The sequence below is a fragment of the Peromyscus californicus genome, unplaced genomic scaffold (genome assembly GCF_007827085.1).
Source record: "Peromyscus californicus insignis strain IS unplaced genomic scaffold, ASM782708v3 Scaffold_15__1_contigs__length_86483966, whole genome shotgun sequence".
NCBI lineage: Eukaryota > Metazoa > Chordata > Mammalia > Rodentia > Cricetidae > Peromyscus > Peromyscus californicus.
In genome coordinates, this window is record NW_026294447.1 from 5,847,792 (window position 1) to 5,864,542 (window position 16,751).

The 16,751-nt window shown below is 46.2% G+C and overlaps 1 protein-coding gene across 1 annotated transcript; it reads left to right on the forward strand.

The window, feature by feature from the left end:
* The first annotated feature begins 4,890 nt into the window (after nt 1-4,890).
* Agr2 (anterior gradient 2, protein disulphide isomerase family member) lies at nt 4,891-12,977 on the forward strand. Its single transcript, XM_052738164.1, has 7 exons — nt 4,891-5,029; nt 5,290-5,353; nt 5,555-5,607; nt 6,809-6,882; nt 7,946-8,009; nt 10,501-10,584; nt 12,849-12,977. The coding sequence occupies exons 1-7, from the start codon at nt 4,891-4,893 to the stop codon at nt 12,896-12,898; spliced, it is 528 nt and encodes a 175-aa protein (XP_052594124.1). The 3' UTR covers nt 12,899-12,977.
* The last annotated feature ends 3,774 nt before the right edge of the window (nt 12,978-16,751 follow it).

Below are 16,751 nucleotides of genomic sequence, written 5' to 3' on the forward strand. Positions count from 1 at the left end.
CACTTCGGGATTGAAGCACCAGGGATGCCACAGTGTGTGCAGGATGATGGAGTAATCACTTCCTCCTTGGTGTACCCTCAGCGCCATGGCAAATATCAGATCTTTCCTAGCATGTAATTCGGTACTGTTATATAATTATAGTGAATTATAACAAATCAGAGATTTTTTAATTATCAAGAGATATGGCTGAGATGTGTCTCAAAAGAATCCATGTATTGAAATCCTCAGCACCTCCAGTGTGACTGCACACAGAGAGGGGTTTGAAAGAGTAATTGCACTAAGGTCTGACGGTGTGGTTCTGCAGTGGAACACTTGCTAAACGCGCGCAAGGTTCTGAGTGTGAGCCTCAGCACCGCAGTTAGTGAATAAAGCAAACGCAACTGAGTTGAAACAGGTCCTCAGACTGAGTTCTAACCTGACCTGACTCTTCTTCTCCTAGGAAAGAAGATTAGGTCACAGATGGGCACAGAGAGAAGACCCGGTCCCAGCACATGAAGACAGTCTGCAGGTGCAGGACAGACGTCTTAAAAGACCCTGACCTGCTGGCACACTGATGGTGACAGGGACCCTAACCCTGCTGACACACTGATGGTGACAGGGACCCTAACCCTGCTGGCACACTCATGGTGACATGGACCCTGACCTGCTGGCACACTGATGGTGACAGGGACCCTGACCCTGCTGACACACTCATGGTGGACACTGGAGTTGTATGTGTCACTCAGATTGGTTGTGCATCACCCCATTACAGATATGGAAACTGCAGTTTCAGAGGTATCAAATGCCATCTCTGAGATCAACGTCCAGTGAGCAGAGGCAGGAGGCTGACTGAAATCCTGACCCTCCATCCCATCCATTTCCCCATTTTCATGATGAAGGACTAGAAACCCCCGGCTTTGCTCCAAGCCGTGCCCTCAACTCGTCACAAGGCCTTCAGAAAGTCACTGTTCGTCGGCCTGTTTGGTGTCTTCATTGTAAAATCTGTAAAACGAGGTTTGAATTAACTAAGGCTAAATAGTAAGAGCCTGTGTGAGAGCAATTCTAGTCTCAAGACTTTAGCTCAAATCATTAAATCAAACTTTAAAAAGTGCTCTCCGTAGACTGTTCTAGAAGCAGAAGCAGAAGCAATTATTTTGAGAGTCACTAGCCCACAGAATCTAAGCCTCTGCTGAAAGAAATGTATACACACTAAAATATTTTTAGATATGGTAAAGTTAATTCATATTAAAAGTTCCTTTCCAGGCCTTTCATCCCACAGGCTCTTTCCTGTTGAATAGCCCTGTGTTCTGAGATTTTTAAGAATTGCATATGGTTTGTGAGCAAAACACAGAACTGAATTTTTCTTAGAGAAAACTTGAATTCCAGTTTTAAATTTCTCAGTAATTAGATGACCGAGTAGGGGGTGGATTCCAGACATTTGTATGAAAAGTGAGGTAAGTGGCTTCCTGTTTGTCTGCCTCACAGGAAAGTTTACCACTAAATAAAAAGTATCTCTGGAGTATCTTTAAATTCTTTTGAGGAAACTTGCTGTACACACACACACACACACACACACACACACACACACACACACACACTCATCAGCAGGCCAATTATTAGCTCACAGTATTAGCCTATCCTTTTTCTCTTCAATAACCTCTCCAAATTTGAACTAGTCCATGAGTAGATGACTTGTGTTTCTCACACCTGTAGTTAAAGCATGCTTTTTTTAAGAGAAGAAGTATATTGTGGAAAATCATGGGTATGGTAATCGAGCAGGGCCAGTTATTTGATTAAAAGAAGGGTTAGAATTGTGAATCATCACTTTTTTTTTTAAGCTAAATAAATGCAATCTTCCCAGGAGGGAGGAAATGAATATCTATAAACCACAACTTCCATCCAATCACAAACAGACAAATCAACCTTCAGCCCAATCAAACGTCTTCATTTAAAGCTTACCTGGATTTGGCACACTGCCCAGCTTTTCCAAAACTACTGACAAGAATACTTTCACCAAAAGTACACTTACAAAAAAAAGAAGAAAGAAAAAAGTAGGAAAGGAAAGTAAAAAAAAGCTTTTGCTAGGATTGCTTTTAAATCATAGGAACTTTGTAACTCAGAAAAGACAATTGCTTGGGAGAAGGAAAGTTTGCTTCTGAGTTAGCAGCTTGAGGAAACAGGATTAGTGGGTGGGATTGGGGTGTGCTCTGCCCATAAATAGAGGCTCAGGGCTCTGCTGGCACATTCAGAAGCTTGGACTACAACCTGGGCAGCTTCACACAAAGCAGGAGGGTGGGGAGCTCAGGTAAGTCAACTGACAGTGGCTTTCGGTGGACTTGCCAGAGCTAAGCTCCGGCCTCCACTGCTGCGCATAGGTGCAGACGGTCAACTGGGTCAACTGACAAGATGAAAGCAACGTTCCCAGGGCAGGAAGCAGACTCTGGAAAGAGTGTCAGCCAACCTGCAGAAGCTTGCTGGGGCCTTTCTTTGGCTAAAAGTAGCGGAGTATCGTGTTCCTGCCTAGGTGCAGTGTGACGCTTTCCTCCTCAGGAAACTGGAGGTTTGTGAGTGGGTGGATGAACTCAAGAGTTTTCAAACCTGGGTTAGGGTGCAGGAAATCCTGTGTCAGCCCCCGCTTCTCTCCCAAAGGCCACAGGCTCCTCCACTGTGAAAACTCAGCTCAGACTGCCCCCGGGGAATATCTTATTGCAAATCAGGAAACAGTTTGCTTTATGCTTCTGCAGTTTTTAGGACTGTCAGAGAGGGGGCTTGGGTACTTTCTGAAGCACCAGCAAGAGTCACTGAAACCTCCAGCAAGGACCTTCATTAACACAAGATGGGGAGGGATGACAGTAAAATGCACTACTTCCAGAGGATCAGCGGCCTGGGGGTGGAGAGGGCCTGCAAATGATCAGTCCTGCAATAATGCCTTTGAGCATGGGCGCTGTGGGCTTTGAGGGGTTTACGAAGATGTTTGTAGAGTAGAATGTTTGCAGACAGACTGTTCTCATCATGAAGACTCAGTACTGAATCCCAGAAAGTCATTTCAGAGCGGGATGTTTGTACAGCAGTATTATATTAGCCTTCCTTGATGCATCCTGCCATAAAACACATATATCAATAGTTACAGCCCATAATCTGTAGAGCTATAGCAAGGAGTCCCAAGAGCCATGTTTATAGCAGGAATTGACAACGGACTAAATACAGAACTTTGCCACCAATTTACTTTTATATTTTCGATATCTGTGAGTGCTTACACAAATAATATATTCAAATATTTGTTGATAAAGTCAAAGAAGTTAATCCATACTTCTGAACCAGCTTGTATCCCAGAAATATAATAATTCTCTCATGAGGCACCTCATCCAATTTTAAATATTAAACAGAAGTCATGACACTAAGAGAGCTGCTAGGTATTGCTAGCTTATAGTATGCTTAAGTTGCTATTGCAGAATTTCAGAAGATGCAAATCATTATTAGCATTCCTGCATGCCTATGAATGGAGAAATGTATAACGTTGTTACTGCTTTACCTTGTGTCTTTTCTGAGCCGCTGTGTGGCTGTGCACTATGACTTGGATGACAGTTGGCCAGTTCAATTTAAGCCTTCATTTGGGTTGGTAACTAAGTGACTTCTTTTTAATCATCTCATGTCTAGCAAAGGTTCCCATTCAAGCTCACAGATTATGAGGACCTTCCCTCTTCAAAGCTCTTAAACCAGGATGATCTATCTACCCTGCTTCCTTTGTAGATCGACTTAATCCAGAACTACACCAGTACTAGAGATGGACAGTGTGGTTCTTTCTGCTTTCTGGGCAGCCTTAGCATTTGGCTTTACCAGATTTGAAGTCTGCAGCAGCCCGTGGTATGGCCCATAGGTACTTCGGGTGACATGAAACACGACCAACTTGGCCTTCCTTTCCACACACACACACACACACACACACACATACACACACACACACACACACACACACACACACACACACACACACACACACACACACACAGGTCTTGTCATTTATAGCCCTATTCCTGATCACCTGCTGCAGCTTTCCTCAATTAACTGTCAAATACCAGAGGGGGAGCAAAGCGAATTTAACAAAGAAACAGCCTGGGTTTGTTCTCTCTGTCACATACATCACCGCACACATCTGTGCACTGGAGTGGAAGCCCTCCCCTGCCACACAGGCCCAGACAAGGGCAAAGAACGTCCATTTTATGTGTCTCAGTCAGTCCATAGCTAACACCATTTGAGCAGATCCTCCAGTAGGGAAATGGAATGAGTTTCCAGCCCTAAGGCGAAGCTCACACGCCCTAAATGCAGTAAGAATGTGACCATGCTATTCATATCCATTCTTCAAGGGCAATGTGTCCATCTTGTAAGGGTAAAGATGTCTGTTTCAGGTGACTGTCTCAGGGAGGGGAGATGGAAGTCAGCACCTCTTCTCTGAACTCATCCCCCAAATCTTTTCATCTCTCTGAACTGTAGAGTCTTCATCTACATAGCGAGAAATCAGGGAAGGGGGGAAAGAGGTACCCCCAAATTACCTACCAGTACTATGCTTTTTTAGTATATCTTTTAAATGTGCATTTCCTTAGCAGCAGAGTATATACATCTACCTAGTTAGATATTTCCTTAAAATATATTTATTGTTCTATTGCAAGATAAGATACAACAAAGATTATATATCCACTGGTAGGGGAAGTGGAGATGGTGATGGCAGATGGGCCATAGATGGGTAGACCCCACAGGAAGTGTTCCCGGGAAACTCCTCATCGTGTGGAAGGCAGCCTTCCGTTCCTGTCTCGTGTCTTAGCTCAGTGTAACCTGGTTCCCGCAGCTCTCCACTGTGGTGATGCACTCTGGAGATTCTAATCCCTTTCTGTTTATTTCCCGTGTAGATTTGCCATGGAGAAAATCTCAGTGTCAGCGTTCCTGCTCCTTGTGGCCCTCTCCTATACTCTGGCCAAAGACACCACCGTCAAACCAGGAGCCAAAAAGGACCCAAAGGACTCTCGGCCCAAACTGCCCCAGACCCTCTCCAGAGGTAGAAGTCAACTCTTTGTTGGCTCCCAGCTGCAACTTAATTCATAAGGACTCCCTGACTCTTCATATTAAATGTGTATGCTGAAGATATTTGGGGATTTTTGTTTCCTAGATTTAGCATAGTTAGTAAAGAGGTCTCCCTGCTCCAAGACTTTTGTTCTTTTACTAAGTCCATATTATCCAGGTCTTTACCATTACTTTTCAGCAGGTTTGAGCCTGAAACTGTGATGGATGTAAAGATACCAACTCCTCTTGTTCTAGGTTGGGGCGATCAACTCATCTGGACTCAGACTTATGAAGAAGCCTTATACAAATCCAAGACTAGGTAAGGCCACCGGTTACATGGAGCTCCCGCGAGTCGCTCACGAGCGCCATCTAGTGATGACTATCAGTTGTTCGTGTCGCTCACGAGCGCCATCTAGTGATGACTATCAGTTGTTCGTGTCGCTCACGAGCGCCATCTAGTGATGACTATCAGTTGTTCGTGGCACCCTATTAAACACCCATTCTCCTGCCTCTCTCACAGCAACAGACCCTTGATGATCATCCATCACTTGGACGAGTGTCCACACAGTCAAGGTAATCCGTTCTTCTAAATTTCTTTTAGAGACTTCTACATGGGGTCAGGGTTTGAAGTACTCATCTATACATTCCTAGAACCTAGCACTCTTGAACAGGAAAGAATATTTTTAAACATTTAAAAAGAAATGTGTGAATGTTTCCATGTTTTGAATTAATTATTGGTGCATATTTTGAGTAAGAAATACTGGGGTTCATGCTCCTCCCACCTTTTTCCATCCGACACATCAGCAAATACCACTGGATTTCTGTTAAAACATGTCCAGTCAGTACTAGCTTCACGGACATGAACCCCGCATGGTTGCATGGGCTCCCCACGTTTGGTGTAGTAAACCCATTGCTGTCAACGCTTAGTAATTCTAGCTCAAGGGCTCTGTGTTTTCATTTCCTGCTGCTCTCTGTGTATTAGGCAGCCCCTCTTGCCCAAACCCAACCACCTCCTGTTACCTCGATGCTACCACCTTAGTGCAAGCCACCATCACACCGTGTCCACGATACTATAACTGTCACCTCTCAACACACCAGTCGGCCCTCTACACGGAAGCCAGACTGAAGCTGTTCACCACCAATCAGATCCTTCACTCATGTGCACCAGTGGCTTCTCGTGACAAGTAAAATTAAACCCCGACACCTGGCCATGGCCTTCAAGGCTGGACCCCATCTGGCCAGCGCATGGTTCTCTTTTCCTGTCATGGCCCCTTGTTCCCGGTCTACCCAGCCTGCCTTCATGCAGCTCATCCCTATTAACCAAGGTTGTTACTTTCACAGCCCTCTCTGCCCGCAGCGACCTCTCCCCAATAGTCTGGGCAATCTGCCCCCGGATTAACCACTCACTCTCTGACCTCAGCAGCACCTCTTAAAAGAGATCTGCCATGAAAAATTAATAGCTCCTCAAGCCTTTGCTTCACTTTAATTCCCCTATGGATGTACCTCTACATGGAATTACATATATAGTATACACTGGTTTATGCTGCAATGCCTACATAAGCATCTGGAGTCTGGAAGTTCTGTGTGCTTTTCTATTCAAGATACTTTTCCTAGTCTATAAAATCATGTCAGCTACAAAGTAGTTATTCAATAACATTTGCTGGAGGGGCAAACGTGGGTATTGCATTCACTATTCATCTTAAAAGACATCAGAAAATAAGGGTTCTAACCAAAACTGAGATAAATGCTCCATGACTTTCTTCCTGTATCACAGCTTTAAAGAAAGTGTTTGCTGACAGCAAGGAAATCCAGAAGCTGGCAGAGCAGTTCATTCTCCTCAACCTGGTGGTGAGTCTCCCCTCACGGTGCCCACATCTCCTCTGCGTGCCACGTCTGATTCACTTCTGTGCATCTCAGGCATGCTGCATTAACTAAAATCTTCTCCAAGTATCCATCTCACAGATGAGAAACCAAAAACCTTTTACTTTATTAGTAACCTTTTTTTTGAAAATTTTGCATTGCTGGTATTGAGGCCAGCACCTGACACATGCCAAGGAATATTCTACCACTGGGCCACATCCTCTGCCTCTTTCTTAGCAATTTATGTGGCACACTCACGTTGTAATGATCTCTGTGTTGCTATAGTAACCGATTTTTGTGTTTTGCACATCACTGCCTTTGCCCATCTCCCTCCAGTCCTGGCTCACAGGTCCCTGTCACTTCTTTCTCTCCATGGGAGAGAGCTCCGGCTGTGTAGATCTGCCCATATGTCCTGGACTTCAGCTTCATACCTCCTGTCTCCACTTCCTCATCGCCAGCCCTCCATGTTTTCTACTCTGGGACAATGGTCTCCTACCCATCCAGTCACAGCTACCCGGAGTCTTCCCCCTTGAGTTGTTCTGTTCTTTGAGTATCACATCGTTAGCTACTTCCTCCTGTCCTGTATCACTCTCTGGTCCTTCCACTCTATGATGCTTGTCTTCTCGTCTGTGCTGTGAACTCTCTGCAGAAGAGACTCCCTGGCAGTGCCTCAGGCCCACGGCACAGTACAAGACACATTCTCTTTTCTGGTTAGTTTTTAAATGAGTCTGGAAACTAATGGACTCCTCCACTGTGGCATTTTTGATATGACAAAGTAATGGACTCCTCCACCGTGGCGTTTTCATGTGCACTCTGCTTTTGCTGCCTCCACCCCAGTAGTCTCTTTGCTCCTCCCTAAAGCTCTCCTTCTGTTTGTATAGTCTATAACCTTTTCCAACCCCAGCCCTCTCATAATAATTGTATTTCACTGCTCATAGTGCCCTTTCTAGTTCCAGGAAGATTTAACAGACACATTTTTGCATTGGCAGGTTTAAAAATACCTAAAGAATAAACAAACAGCTTTTTGTTTTGTTTTGTTTTGTGATCTCAGTACGAAACGACAGACAAGCACCTTTCTCCTGACGGCCAGTATGTGCCCAGAATTCTGTTTGTGGGTAAGTGGGGGTTCCAGTGACATGAGACACACTGGAGATTATGCAGCTGCAGCCATATCCTGTATCCCCCAACATCACACTTCCCCATCTATGTCCCCAACCCCAACGGCCACTTCACTACGAGCAAGGTCACTGACCTCTAACAAGGGGCCTGGCATTCTGGGCAGGATAATGCTAAGTCTCGCAATACACTTTCATCTGAAAGTGTAAAGTACTATTTCCCCAAATGACTTCTTTCCTCCTCTGCTCATTTTACTTCCCACCTTCTGCTCCAAGCACATCTGTGAAGGCAGGGCCATGTTTTCCTCATTGGCTATCAGTTACTCAGCTTTTACTTTGTCTTTATTGGAGGATGCTGTATTAACATAGCAGAGCTACAGGTTTCTGGCCACCATACAAGCCCAGTGTGATCCTGTGATAGGCTCTCAGTGTTTGTTGAATGGCTTAATAAATAAATGAGGTTTGGCTTTAACCAGTCATAGTCACTTAAACTGTAATTAAGGCCACTGCCTAGCAGAGCTCATCGAGTGGGCAATCTGGATAAGCCACCAAAGCTTGCATTAAAAGTGAAAGTCAGCCAGTGATAGGGGAAAGGAGAAGGGCTGAACTAGAGCGCTCACTTGTGGAGGAGTCTGAACACTGGTGCAGTCTGGGGTTGTCTAGCTCTGCCTCAGACGGGACTTTTCTGAAACTCCTGAGCATATTCACCGCATTTCTGCCTTCAGCCATAGTACAAATCCCGATGCACTAACTTGTGAAGCTCACTGGTTCTCCATGCTGGCTGAGGGTTAGAATCCCATGAAGGTTTGAAAAACACAGCTGCCTGGCTGTGTCACAAACCAGTGATTAGGTTCTCTAGGGGTGTGATGAAGGAAGTCACAGTTTTTGAGAGCCTCCAGGTAGTCTGAGTGCACCAGCATATGTATAAAGGCCCTGTGTTAATTTACTAGGAAAGTTAACTGGGTCTTTGTGTCCTCTCATGTGGAGGCATCATTGCTAAGTCTATTGAACAAATGAATCTCTGCTTCTGGTAATTCATTGTCTGTTGGTTCTGGCCCAACATTCTGAAGTGACGAAGACAGTCCCCTCCAGGAAGTGACAGAGTGCAGACATCCAGCTGGTTCTCACATGTCATCTTCCCCATTTGAGGACATTCATCTCATTGCCCGCCCCCTCCAGTTTTAGGAGTCCAGCTCAGGGCCTTGTGCGCACTTGGCAAATGCTCTCCCATCAAGTCCCACCCCTCCCCTCAGTCACTCCTTCCAAAACAAAAGTGTCTATACCTCTCCATACTCCCGTACTGTTCTTCTGGATGTGCCATACCTTTACAGTATCCTTTTCTCATTAATTATATAATTTCAACTTACATAAAAATATGACAGAATGAATGTATTTGTTTGGGGGTTTCGTTGTTGTCTTTTGCTTTTTGAGATAGTTTCATGTAGTGCAGGCTAGCCCCAAACTCTCTATGTGGCCAAGAACAACCTTGAACCCCTGATCGTCTTACTCCCAGCTCCAAGTGCCGAGATTACTGGCATACACCACTTTGTTCAGCTTGATCAATGGATTTAAACCTAGAGGGATATTTAATGAGAGATAAAAAGGGGGGGGGGGATTCGTAAATCTCTATTTTTTAAATGCAACTGATTAACCACAAAGTATTAAAAAATAAAAGTGGAAGGTACTTTGTGTAGTTATCTGACCCTGCTGTGCTTAGGGACTTGCATTGTTTTGTTTAAAGAAAGAAAGAAGATTGGGGATATAGTTCAATTAGCAGAGTGCTTATCCAGGATGCACCCAGCTCTGGGTTTCATTGTATAAACTGGGCATGGTGGCTCAGATCGAAAATTCCATCACTTAGGAGGCTGAGGCAGGAAACTTGTAATGAATTTGGGGTCAACCTCATGTACATAGCCTGGGCTACTGAATGAGACTCTGTCCAAAGCAAACAAGCAAACAAAAAATAATACTGAAAATAAACAAACAATGAGAGAGAATATCTGACCCAGGTTAGCCCCTTCCCTCCCCGGCAAACCACCTGCTTCATTCCATCTCTCACTTTCAAACCCCTCAATGGAAGATAATCATAACCAAATACCAGCATTAGAAGTATCCAATTACCGAGGCTGTTCTTAGGGATACCGATCAGAAGCAACAACATCGCTTACAAATCTCACGGTATTTCTGTTGCAACGAATACTGCGCTTTCACAAAGAAACCCCACAAAATATGCCCTGTCCGATTTTCGGGGCGCTTAGATAGGATGGCAGGGTTCAAAACCTTTTCCAGAGCGGCACTGCGCCGCTGTTGAATGTTCCTTCCTTTGCCCCACACTGCTCGGGTGAGAACTCCTGGGCCGGGTAGCGGAAGACAGGCGGAGGGCCACACTGCCGGACAGTTTCCTCCACGGGGCACGGACACAACAGCTTCAACACACACTGGAGGCTCCCTGGAGGCAAAGGTGTTCCATCCTTGTTCTCTGTCTTTGCAGACCCATCCCTGACCGTGAGGGCAGACATCACCGGAAGATACTCAAACCGTCTCTACGCCTATGAACCTTCCGACACAGCCCTGTGTAAGTGTTGCCGCCCGCTTAGTCGGAGATCCGTGTTCTATAGCGATGGGGAGAGGCCCCTGGGGAGGCAGAGGCGGGCTAGGCCTCTGCCCAGGGGTGCCCGAGAATCAGCCAGACCCAGACTAACTTTTTGCCCATTGGCAAATCACATGCTTCACTCCATCGCCCACTTTGGAAGCATCTCAAGGAAGGATAAACCGTTCAGTTGAGGTATCGGTCGGCTCCTCCAGGAGACTCTTTTTTTTTTTTTTTTTTTTTTTTTTTGGTTTTTCGAGACAGGGTTTCTCTGTGTAGCTTTGCGCCTTTCCTGGGACTCACTTGGTAGCCCAGGCTGGCCTCGAACTCACAGAGATCCGCCTGGCTCTGCCTCCCGAGTGCTGGGATTAAAGGCGTGCGCCACCACCGCCCGGCTGTGCCAGGAGACTCTTAATCAACACATGCCCAGCTTTTCCCCCTGCACAACAGCACACAAACCCTCTGTCACAGAGCTGAAGTCACAACAGGCTGGCTTCCATTTCCCCCAAATAATGAGAAGGGAAATAATTTAGTCCATTTTGCTGTGGTTAAACTCAGGTTCAACTTGAGATCATCATGTGCAAATGATCCTGAGACTGGCTTACTCACTTTCTCAGTGCCGGATATGACGGGGAGGGAGAGGGAAAGGGACTGATTTAAGGCAGATGAGGCCGCCGATGGGAGGAAACACCAGCAGTGACACCCGACTGGTTCTTCTGGGGAGAAATTATTTTGTCCTGGGATCAGTCCTCGTCACTTGCAGTGGCTCCTAGAACCTCCCTATCCCAACCTTAGCCAATACCCATATGCGCTATTTAATTTTAAATTAATGTTAATGAGACGACAGCCTCGGTTTTGAAGTCGCACCAGCCACATTTAGTAGGCACACTGGGGATTTGTTCCTCCACACAGAACTTTGTTAGACAGTACAGACTTAGACTAGTAGTTACACTGGGGAGGAAAGCCTGGACCTAGTGAACATGAGCACTCCCACGGCCCATTAGCAATGTCTCCAGGGAGAGCATTGGGGAAAAGGTCAGCATGTTCCAAGCGTGGGCATTCGTGAGATTCAGGGTACGTCTTCCCAAGGTGGATCGCGTTAAGGGCAGATACCCGAACAGGGAAGATCACCAGGCCTTCGCTGTTTAATAATTACTTGTAGAAGGGAAGAGCAGCCGCTCAGAACACCATCCAGACGCCTCACTGCATTTCACCAGTTGCTGCTGCTGCTGCTGCTGCTGAGGATGGTCTCAAGTTTGGGCTCCGGAACGTAGTTTTGGCACTTGTCAGCTGTGTGACTTTAGTAAATAACTCAGCTTCTCTGAGCCTGTCCCACTGATAAGAAACGAGTACAAAGTTTTTGTGGGGATGAACGAATTCATCTGTACAAAAACCCTTGGTGGGCTGACCGTCCTCAGGCTTCTAAAATAACTTTCAGAAGCTGCACACACCTGATAATATTTCTCATAAACACGATTGAAAATCTGCTTCTAAACCAGGTGTGGTGGGCCACGCCTTTAATCCCAGTACTCAAAGGTAGATGATCTCTGTGAGTTCACGGCCATCCTATTCTATATAGAAAGTTCCATACCAGCCAGAAGGACATGTATGCCTCTGTCCCAATAAGTTAATTAATTAAATGAAAATTAAAATTGCTTCTACATTAGCCAAAATAGTTTGCTGCTGACAGCTCGTGGAGCTCTGGGACGACAAAGCTGGAGGAGGGGTTGCCAAGGAAGGACTGAGAACTGCATTGTCAACAAAATCCACTGCACTTGACTACAGAAACAACAGTGGAATTAGCAACTGTTCACCCTGGGACTATAGGACACTCTGTCAAACCATGGATCCAGCCCCCAATGCCAGGGCTCATGGTGTCACTGGTGTCTGTCTTAGTCACTTTTCTATTACTGTAAAGAGGCACCGTGACCAAGGCAGCTCACTCTAGAGGGGACTTGCTTAGTGTCGCAGGCAGGTAGGCATGGTGCTGGAGCACTTGCTGAGAGCTCACATCCAATTTGTAAGCAGGAGTCAGAGAGAGAGAATGGGCTTGGCCTGGGCTTTTGAAACTCAAAGCCCACCTGCCCCCGATGATAAACCTCCAACAAGGCCACACCTCCTAATCCTTCCCAGACAGTTCCACCCGCTAGGGACCAAGCATCCCAATCTCTGAGCCGACAGGGGCCATGCTTGTTCAAACCTCGTCATTTCTGATGGTAACTTGGCTGTCCTAATGTTTCTCCCACCAGTGCTGGACAACATGAAGAAAGCTCTCAAGCTGCTGAAGACGGAACTGTAGGGCTGCCTGTGCGTTGCAGCAGGTGAAGAGACAGCAGAAGCACCTGAACTTGATGATTACATTACAGGTTAATGTTACACAGATGTATTTTTAAACTCCCATGTGTGGGAAAACAATATTGTTATCTACTGCAGTGAAGCACGATTTTCTAAAAAATAAAGTCTTGTGAGTACTCCAGCTGAAGGGTTGTTTCTATTGGTTTTTCATAGAAAAGCTCTTTGGACCGGCCCACGGCTAACATCCCTGTAGAGGCGGGACCACTATCCTGAATTGGAGGCGAGCTTGAGCTACAGAGTGGGATGCTGTCTCAAAAATGGAAAAAAAAATGTTTTTGTTTTTTTTTTCTTTTAAATTAAAAAAGGAAGGAAGGAGGGGAGGAAAGGCTATTTGGTTCTGGTTTACTCACTAAACAGGAACACTGGACACACACAAAGTGCTCATGAAAGGACAAGACAAAGCTAATTCAAACAACGATAAAAGGTCGTTGCCAACATCCTGACACACTATAGGGTATTCCTGATGGTACGTGAGCTTACCCTGCAGAAGCATCTAACAGCATATGCTTTGTTGTAAAGGATAATATAGGAAGGCAACACCCGCCCCCACACGCACACACAATGGAATCAATGTAGAAACAACCATTCCCATACTAGCTAGAAACTCTGAGGTACACACTTACTTAGTAATTCAATTATAGACAGGTTTTTGCTCCACTTAGTGATCTCAGAGAAAACCTCTAGCACATCCAATGGCTGTCTCCAGAAGACTCACCCACTAGAACAGTCACTGGTGGGCCTGTTCTGATTGCCTCATCGCACCCGCATGTGACTGGGCAAAGGGCAGCAAGGACCCGCGGGGAAGTCGAGGTCAGAGGCCACTGCTGTTTGGAGAAGTGAAAAGGCACAGCCTCAGGCAGTGAGGGAAGCCTTGCCTGCTTAACTCTAGCCACATTGAATCTCACATAGTCATGCAGACTTCCTGCCAGCCACTCCCACTGGCCCCTGATGCCCTCAGGGTGGGTAGCTTCACTGGATAGTTCCTTTTCCGAACAGTGCTTTGGCACTGTTGATTTTCCCAGAGTGCTTTTCTACCTCTCCCAGGGATGATGAGCATGTGGTGACCCTGGTGACACAAGCCCACACTAAATATCATGGGGGCCAAGAGTTTGCCTCTCACAGCAGGAAACTTACATGTGTTGAAAAGGGAAAGTATTCCATTTAGGAAGCTTCGGAGGGGCAGGCAAGATGGCTCAGCAGGTAAGAGCACCTGCCACGAAGGATCCGAGTTCAATCCCTGGGATCCACACGGCGGAAGGGGAAAGCAACTGCTGCAAGCTGTCCCCTGACCTCCACATGTGAGCCATGGCATGCATATGTACACACACACACACACATGTACACACACACCACACACACACACACACACACACACACCACACACACACACACACACACACACCACACACCACACACACACACACCAAACACACACACACCACACACACACACACACATGTACACACACACCACACACACACACACACACACACACACACACACCACACACACACACACACACACCACATACCACACACACACACACACACACACCACACACACACACACACACACCACACACACACACACACACACACCACACACCACACACACACACACACACCCCACACACACACACACCACACACACACACACCACACACACACACACACACACACACACACACACACACACACACCACACACACCACACACACACACACACACACACCACACACACACCACACACACACACACCACACACACACCACACACACACACACACACACCACACCACACACACACACACACCCACACACACACACACCCCACACACACACACACACCACACACACACACACCACACACACACACACCACACACACACACACCACACACACACACACACACACATACACACACACACCACACACACACCACACACACACACACACACACCACACACACACACACACACACACACCCCACACACACACACCACACACACACACACCCCCACACACACAGACCCCACACACACACACACACACCACACACACCACACCCCACACACACCACACACATACACCACACACACACACATACATACACACACCACACACACACCACACACACACACACACATACATGCACACACCACACACACACACACACACACACACCACACACACCACACACACACACACACACCACACACACACACATACATACACACACCACACACACACACACACACCACACACACACACACACACACACACCACACACACACATACATACACACACCACACACACACCACACACACACACACACACCACACACACACACACCACACACACCACACACACACACCACACACACACACACCACACACACACACACACACACACCACACACACCACACACACACACACACCACACACACCACACACACACACATGTACACACACACCACACACACACACCACACACACACACACACACACACACCCCACACATACACACACACACACATACACACACACACACCCCCCCCACACACACACATACACACACACCACACACACACACACACACACACACACACACACACCACACACACACACTAAATAAATAAACAAACAAACAAGCAAGAAAACAAATAAATGTCTGGGGCTGGAGAAATGGCTCAGAGGTTAAGAGCACTGACTGCTACTGCAGAAGACCCAGGCTTGGTTCCCAGAACCCACACAGTGCCTCACGACCGTCTGTAACTCCAGTTCTGAGGATCTCACACATTCTTTTGGTCTCTGTGGGCACTGAGCACGCACATGGTGCACATACATACATACAGACAAAACATGCATACATATAAAATAAAAATACATAAATCTTTAAAAATTCTTTTAGAAGTGATGAGCATGGAAAAACAGAAGAGATCATATGAAAAGAACTGAAGAGTTTCTGCCTCACGTTTATAACTACAGAAAACATGAAATATGTGCACCCCAAACCTGAAGAGCTGGAGATTGCCCTCTGAAAGCACCTGGAGAACTTGCTCATAGAAACATTAGCAATGCCCACTCTTTCTGCCAAATCCAACCCCCAACACTCGTAATCTTCCATTTGTGCCTAAATTTCAGGTAAAAATGAACCTAGATTATTTCTTTGATGGATAATCACAAGACTGGGGGCAAGTGTGGGGAGTAGTATGTCTGAAAGTTGAAGAAAAATGTCAGTAACCATGGGAATATAAAGTGGTACAAAAAACAGACCAGCGGAGCTTTAAAATGCTAAGCATGAAGTGAGAAGCCAAGCTGGCAACTCGCATCTGTGTGCATACTCGAAACTGAAAGCAGGACACGGGTTGCTCCATGCCCCGAGCTCGGCACCATTCTCTACAGGTGAGGATGGAAGCGATCCACGTGACCATCAGTGGACAAAGGGAAAAACAAAGTGCAGCTCAGGCGTGCAACCGGACACTGCTCAGTGAGCAGGACGGAAATCCTGGTCTGTTCCCATCCTGAAGGAGCATGAAGGGAAGCAGGAAGCCCAAAAAAAGACAATCCTCTCAAATGTCACCTAGATGAGGTGCCAAGAGTATCTTCATGGAGAGAGAGCAAATCTGGTCATTAGGAGCTGGGAATAAAGGTGTGTTTTGTTTGTTTGTTTGTTTGTTTGTTTGTTTGTTTGTTTTTTAACTGTTTAATGGAAGTGGCATTCCGGTTGGTAAAATAAATGAGAATGGCCCCATGTTTGAATGCCTGGTCTCTAGTTGAAGAAACTGTTCAGGAAGA